Source organism: Protobothrops mucrosquamatus, unplaced genomic scaffold (assembly GCF_001527695.2).
Source record: "Protobothrops mucrosquamatus isolate PMUCROS unplaced genomic scaffold, P.Mucros_1.0 scaffold2682, whole genome shotgun sequence".
Classification (NCBI taxonomy): Eukaryota; Metazoa; Chordata; class Lepidosauria; order Squamata; family Viperidae; genus Protobothrops; species Protobothrops mucrosquamatus.
Window position 1 is genome coordinate 157,046 of NW_015388729.1, and position 7,576 is coordinate 164,621.

At 57.3% G+C, this 7,576-nt stretch overlaps 1 protein-coding gene across 1 annotated transcript in view; it reads left to right on the plus strand.

Moving 5' to 3' along the window:
- DPH1 (diphthamide biosynthesis 1) overlaps positions 1 to 5,218 on the plus strand; it is a 37,178-nt gene extending 31,960 nt beyond the window's left edge. Inside the window, exons 8-11 of the mRNA XM_029286002.1 lie at positions 2,394 to 2,487; positions 2,987 to 3,087; positions 3,323 to 3,401; positions 4,967 to 5,218. Of these exons, the coding sequence (XP_029141835.1) occupies positions 2,394 to 2,487; positions 2,987 to 3,087; positions 3,323 to 3,401; positions 4,967 to 5,218 (526 nt within the window). The remainder of the gene's footprint in view (positions 1 to 2,393; positions 2,488 to 2,986; positions 3,088 to 3,322; positions 3,402 to 4,966) is intronic.
- Positions 5,219 to 7,576: the final 2,358 nt, after the last annotated feature.

Sequence of the window (7,576 nt, forward strand, 5' to 3'; positions counted from 1 at the left end):
TGACCTGCCTGTTCCGTGTCCCAGTGGCCAGTAGACCAGAGCCCAGTAGTGGGCCGTGGCCCACAGTTTGGGGACCCCTGCACTAGAGGACTTCAGACGGACGCTGGATGGTCATCTGCCAGAGATTTCCTAGGACAGGGCATCCAGTTTTGGTCACCATATTTTTAAAAAGATGCTGAGACTCTAGAAAGAGTGCAGAGAAGAGCAACAAAGATGATTAGGGGACTGGAGGCTAAAACATACAAAGAACGGTTGCAGGATTTGGGGAGGTCTAGCTCAGGGGTAGGCAACCTGGGCTCTTTTATGACTGGTGGACTTCAACTCCCAGAATTCCTGAGCCAACATGGCTCAGCTTGGAAACCTCTCCCTTTCCCCTCAGAGTGGCTGGCTCAGGAATTCTGGGAGTTGAAGTCCACCAGTCATAAAAGGGCCAAGGTTGCCCACCCGTGGTCTAGTGAAAAGAAGGACTAGGGGTGACAGGATAGCAGTGGTCCAATATCTCAGGGGCTGCCCCAAAGAAGAGGGAGTCAAGCTATTCTCCAAAGCGCCCGAAGGCAGGACAAGAAGCAAAATAGATGGAAACTCATCAAGGAGAGAAGCAACCTAGAACTAAGGAGAAACTTCCTGACAGTGAGAACAATTAACCAGTGGAACACCTTACCTCCAGAAGTTGTGGGTGCTCCATCACTTCTGGAGGTTTTCAAGAAGAAATTGGACAGCCATCTGTCTGGAATGGTATGGGTTCCCCTGCTTGACCAGGGGGTTGGACTAGAAGACCTCCAAGGTCCCTTTCAACTCTTGTTACTCTTTGGCTGGACTTCAGCTCCCAGAATTCCACAGCCAAAAGGGGAATTTAGGACTTGGTCCATGCATCTGAAAGTTGCTGAGGTTGCGAATGCTGCTGGAGTGGATCACGCACTGACCCCAGTTCTCCGCTTATCCCGAGAACAGCCGAAAACCGCCCCCCCCCTTAGAACCCAGGGAGGGGAGTGACCCAGTTAGGGCCTGATGGGAGCAGGGGATGTGAGGCACTCTTGCTAGAGAGGGACGTTCCTAGCCCGAGGCCTTCGATGGGTCCGACTTTCTCAGCATCTTTTTTAGTGACTCGGGCAAAAAAAAAATTGGGGAACTGCTTATCAGTCTCGGGGCTGACGCAAAAAACCGAGATTGTATTATTTCGAAATAGTTAATTACATGCTGAATGTGGGTTACCAGTGTAATGTAACTGCAAAAAAAAAAAATGCGGTTTTTAAACTGCATTACCGCAAAAAGAGTTTCTGTCCAGCAGGGGCTTTAATTTGGTGACTCCAGTGGCACCGTCCAGCTCTGTGATTACAGGCAGGGGCTGTGTCCACCCTCTCCCGCCTTCCCGGCTTTTGTGGCTCGTGGCTCTAAAGCAGCGGTGTTCAATGTTGGCAGCCTGAAGACTTGTGGACTTCAACTCCCAGAATTCTTGCTGGCTGGGGAAAGCGTGGGAGTCGAAGTCCACAGGTCTTCAGGCTGCCAACGTTGAACACCCCTGGTCCAGCTGGCTGGGGAATTCTGGGAGTTAAAAATCCAAGGTCTTAAAGTGGCCATGCTTGGACACCCCTGGTTCAGCTGGCTGGGGAATTCTTGGAGTTGAAGTCCACCAGTCTTAAAGTGGCCAACCTTGGACACACACATCCCGCTCGAAAGCTAAGCAGGATCTGGTTTGTTACTCCTGGCATGGGGGAGTCCTAGGAATTCAGAAGGCCTCTGTAAGAAGGCCGTTGCCAACCCTTCCTGTGTGGCTTCAGGGAAGACGCCACGGAGATTCTTGAAGGGTCTGGGCAAGGAGTTGTGGTCTGCCTTGGTTGGGCCAGTGTGGCCCGGGGCCAGCCTGGGCACCACCTCAAAGACGGGTTCAGTTAGGAACCGGTTCAGGAAAGAGCCGTGAGGATGATCCAGGAAGCAGAAGCGGCTCTGAGGGGGCTTGGAGGGCCCCTGGGAGACGGAGGGCCTTGTGAATGCAGGGCCCGAGATAAAAATGGAAGGCACTGGAAGGGCAGGAATCCTAACTGGCCAAGAACCAGCGCCTGGAGGCTTCCAGCCAGGGTTAGCTGCCCTGAGAGGAAGGGCGAGCCACTCCGCTTCCACGGTGACTTTGCTGGTCAGGAGGTGGCAAAAGGGGATCACACGACCCCTGCGACCGTCGTAAATGTGAGTCAGTGGCCAAGTGTCTGGATTTTGATCACGTGACCCTGGGAATACGACAACGGTCATAAGTGTGAAAATCGGTCATAAGTCACTTTTTTCAGTGCCGTCTTTACGAGAACTGTTGTACTCGCACTCCTGACCTTGGGCCAGGCCTTGGGGAATCCAGGGCTTGGCTGCTGCCCACTCAGGGCCCCCTCCTTGCGCTCCTCCCTCAGGTACGATCCGTACAGCAAGGCCTTCTACCAGGAGCTCTACGCCCACGAGCGCATGCAGGAGTCGCGGAAGGCGGCCATCCGCCGGGCGGCCCGTGCCCACAAGTGGGGCCTCATCCTGGGCACCCTGGGCCGGCAGGGGTCTCCGGCCATCCTGCAGGTGAGTCCTCTGGCCAGGCCTGGCAGCACCTGGAGCTGCTGGACCGGGCAGGGCTGTGCCTGGCGGACGCGAGGCCCTCGGATTGGCTGCAGCCTGTGCCCGCTGCTCCCTGGGCTCCTTCTTCCCCTTCGGCCTTCCCTGCTTCAGAAGGGGGGGGGCTGGGTGGGGAGGCAGCCCGATTTGGGGTCCCGTCCTGGAAGACCCCCGGGAGGCCACCAGGGCAGGCTCTGAGGAGACCCTGGCGAGGAAGGTGATCTGGGCAGGTCCCCCCAGAGCGAGGGCAAGGAGCTCCCCCCTCCCCTGATCTCCCCACTTCGTTTGGGGAAAGCCTTCGTGGGAATCTCCCCTTCTGGCAAGCGGCCCCCACTGCGAAGCTCCCTGCCCAAGGAGGCGGCAGCGAGGGTCCCCAGAGTCAGCCCCCTCTCCTTTTTTGCAGCACCTGGAGTCGAGCCTGCAGGCGGCAGGGCGTCCCTACGTCCGGCTTCTCCTCTCAGAAATCTTCCCCAGCAAACTGCAGCTGTTTCCAGATGTTGAGGCGTGAGTACTGGAAGACCCTCTTCATATTTGTTTGCCCTCTGGCTACACTGGGGGGGGGGCGGTCAGGAGGGCTGGAGAATCCCAGGCTATTGGGGGGTGTCTTTATTTTCTTAAATACACTGAGATTGTTGTATGTATTGCTGTGGTGCCACCCAGTTCCATCGGGAGGGGGGGGAACTGGACCAAGTCTATCCTGCATCCCACCCACCCACCCCCATTTTCTTTCTCCACACAGCTGGGTGCAGGTAGCATGCCCCCGCCTCTCCATAGACTGGGGGGAGGCCTTTGAAAAGCCTCTGCTGACACCTTATGAGGTAAGGGGGGGTCACGGTGGCTGGGAGACAGGGAGGGCTGGGAAGGAACCGGAAAGGGTTCAAGGCAGCCTGGGACCACCCCCCCAAGGACTCGATATTAATGGCCAGGTGCAGTCTATGTAGAGAGGGGGATGCACCACCAGCCTCTTCTGGCCCCCCAGGTGGGGAAGGCTNCACGCACCGATCCTCTCCGTAGGGCTATTTGGGAAGGCCTGTCTAGCATGCCTCTGTCCCTGGGTGCTGCTGATGCTTTTTAGTGTCTCCTCCAGAAGACTCTTAGGCGCGTTTCGAAAGAGTTTGTTCGGAAGAGAAGCGGATTGTTGTCTAGGAACAGCTCCAGCAATATGCCAGCCTGTTACTGGCATTGACTGGCAGCTGTTTTCTCCCCTGAGGCTGGGGTGGGAGAGGAAACGCAGCGGGGTGGGTGGGGGGGAAATCTGCCTGGCTCTATTGTGGAATTGCCTCACCTTCCAGCTGTCCAGGCAGGCGAGCTTTAAGCAATTGAGTTGACAACCCACTAGATCAGTGTTTCTCAACCTTGACAATTTTAAGGCATGTGGACTTCAACTCCCAGAATTCCACAGCCAGCATTGCTGGCTGTGGAATTCTGGTAGTTGAAGTCCACATGCCTTAAAATTGTCAAGGTTGAGAAACACTGCACTAGATTCTTCTCCCGATTCAGAATCCGCCCGGGTTATTCTGCCCCAAATGCAGATCAGAAGAGGCCTCTTCATTTGCTCAGGGCAGCTTACCTGTGCCCCTCCCTGGAGGACTTTGCTTAAGGCTGCCTTTGAGAGGGGGCTCCTTGCCTGGAGCATGGGCTGGCATGCCCAGCAGAGAAGGCCTTGCGTTGATCCGGGCCTGAGTGATGGCCACAGCTGTTCTACCAAGAATGGAAGGAAAGAAAGAGCAAAGACATTGGAGCAGGGATAGGCGACCTTGGCTCTTTTATGACTTGTGGACTTCAACTCCCAGAATTCCTGAGCCAGCCATGCTGAGGGGAACTATGGCTGCCTTCATGACTTGGGGACTTCAACTCCCAGAATTCCTGAGCCAGCCATGCTGAGGAGAAAGAGAGGTTTCCAAGCTGAGCTATACTGGCTCAGGAATTCTGGGAGTTGAAGTCCACCAGTCATCAAGGGGCCAAAGTTCCCCCATGCTGGCTCAGGAATTCTGGAAGATGAAGTCCACCAGTCATAAAAGAGCCAAGGTTGCCTACCCCTGCATTGGGGCATGCTGTCTGGGGCTGTGGGTTTGGCCAGTGGGGATGGGGGGGGGCAGGAGGCTTTCCCTGGTGATCTCTGCGTTGTGCGCCATGCCCCTTGGCAGTGGCTACCTGACGAGTGGGCAGCAGATCTGAGCCACTGGCCAAAGGGTGACTGGTGATGGCTTGTTTGGAGAGCACCACTGGACTGGCCGGACGCGCAGAGAGGGTGCAAAATTTCTGGCCCAGATTGATCAGTCACTGCTTGGGCTGCCGCTGGCAGAAGCTCTTGTGAATCCCCCTCTGGTGATGAAGTGACGGCACTAATCCATCCATCCTCTTGCGGTTTCCTGCTTTCCAGGTGAAGCTGGCCAAATCCGTCCTCCCGTCTGCTGGGAAAGAAGCCCTGAAGAGCTGCTCCTGCCAACAGGAGGAGGAGGAGGAGAAGGCGTCATCAAACCTTGGAGTGGAGTCAGGAACTCAGGCGGGTCCCAGGCCCTGTGTGGAACAGCAGCAGCAGCAACAGGGGCCGAACTCTGGAGCACGGACACTTTGGGGTGATTCCCCCGTCCCTCCCCACGCTCCAGTGGGAAAAAGCAACTCCAGTGCTTGATCCAGATAGGAGGGTGCTGCGTTCTGCTGCCAGCTCTTTGGGAAGCCAGCTTTTTGCCTCCAGGTCCACTTGCAACCACTGGGGTTCGGCAGCTGGAGAAGCAGAAGAGCTATTGGATTGAAGGAAATGAGGGGGGCTTGCCAAAGACACAGGAACTGAATATTTGGACTAATAACACCAATGACTAAGTACAGACAGCTGCAGCTGTGGGGAGAGGAGGGCCTGGTGGCAGTGAGCAAAAGAGGGCAGGTGTGTGTGAGGGGGAGAGGGGGTCCCAGCAATCCGATGGTGCAGGAAGCTCCTTGTCTCCATCCGTGCCGGTTGATACCAAAGGCAGCCTTGGGTCAAAGGCTCCTGTCTTTCGCTCTGAAGGTTGACAATGCAGTGGTTAAAGTGCCGTACTGCAGGCTGAGTCTGCCCACTGCCAGGAGTTTGATCCTGACCCGCTCAAGGTTGACTCAGCCTTCCGTCCTTCCCAGGTCGGTGAAATGAGGACCCAGATTGTTGGGGGCAAGATGCAAATAATGCTGACATTGTAAAACCGGAGAGAGTGCTGTAAAGCATTATGGGGCAGTATACAAGCCAGAATGCTATTGCTATTATTGACATGCCTGAATAAGACTTTTCATCGTTACTATCAGAACAAAACTCTGGTGATGCATTGTTAGGGACTTAAAAAGTAACTTGGGAATGATAACCTGGAAATCTCTTGGTTTTTGTCCTCTGGCTTCAGCAGGGAAAGAAATCTGAGCCGGGAGCAGATGCTGTTTGCCAAGAGTGCTTTCTGGAGCAAAAAACATACTTTTTAAAGCAAAAGCCGAGGGATGTTGCCCTCCACTTGATGGCAATTTGCTTTCTCCAGAAGACACTCCTTTGGCAATCCAGGGTGTGTTTTGGACACAATAGACTGGCGGACTGCTTGGTTAATATTGACCTGTGTGTGTTATCCCATCCTTGTGCCTCTTTGTGTCCAGACACACGTTATCTTTTTCTAATTAACTAGATTGGGGCGGGAGTTTTGGGTTGTGGGAGAAGCCTTCAGTTTGACCCCAACATGCCCGGGTTAACCCAACTCCAGCTTAGGTGTAGAGATTATAGTTAAGGAGTTCCCCTCCAGGCAGCTGAATGTCTGTGGAGATTCTCAGATTGGAGCCGGCAAGCCAGTTTTGAAAAGTCTCAAGCCAAGTAAGTTGCGGAGACTGGTCCAGGAATCAACAAAGGCACCAAAAATGAACAACCACAACAAAACCAACTCCACCCCACCCGGTGACAGTGCCGGGACAGCAAACTGCAGCCATTCCTCCCTTGTCCGAGGAAGAGCGGGTGGGGGGGGGGAGAGAAGGGAGGCCTCCCCTTAGAGAACTGGGACGGCTTCCTTGGCGGCCTGGTGGTATAGTTTCTCTCCCCCCATAATGGTTGATTGCAGTGGGGGAGGGAGGCCCAGGGGGCATCACTGCGTGGCCGGACCCTCGCTGGGGACTCCGGCTGCGTTAAGGGGGCTTTGCAAAGGGCAACCGGCGGGCCCGGACGGGGGGGGGGCGATTGCTGGTCTCTTTCCTCTCTCCGCGCAGAAGGGGCCGGGGGGGGCGCTTCGCGGGAAGGGCAGCAAAACGAGGGTCTTTTGCAAAGCCGGGGGGGGGAATCGGCGGCGCGCCTCGGAGCCGGGACTGGCTGCCGCCCCCCCTCCAGCATCGCCCCCTGGGGCCTTTCGTGGGGTCGTGGCCGAAGGTGCGCGCATGCCAGAGGGGGAGAGGCGTTCGCGAGCAGCACAGGGTCCTTCCAAACGACGACTTCCAAGTCCATCATCCTCAGCCGCCCTGCATGTCCGGGAAGGATGGAGCAGCAGTACGGGACCGGGGGCGCCAGGTTGCAGAAGCCTCATGCGGCAGAGCGCATGCGTACCCACCGCCTTTCTTTTCCCCCCCTCTCCCGCGGACGTCCCACCAGAGGAGAGACTGGGATTGGCCGCCAGTCTCCTCGCGCGGTTGCCGGGGAGACGCTCCTGCCCTCCGATTGGTGCGGCATGGCTCCATGGGACTTCCGTCGCGGGACCCGGAAGGAGATGGCGGCGGCGCCGCGCGGCGGGGAGCTGCGGCTGCTCTGTCTCCACGGCTACGGGCAGAGCGCCCGGCGGTTCCGCGCCCGGACCGGCGCGCTGCGGAAGGCCCTGCGGGGACGCGCCGAGCTGCTCTACCTGGACGCGCCGCACCGCCTGCCGGCCCAGCCGGGGGAGCCGGGGGAGGGGGAGGAGGCGGAGGCCCCGCGCGGGTGGTGGCTGGAGTCCGGGCCGGGGCCGGCGCCCGAGGCGGAACCGGAGGCGGCGCTGCGGGCGGTGGCGGCGGCGCTGGCGGAGCTGGG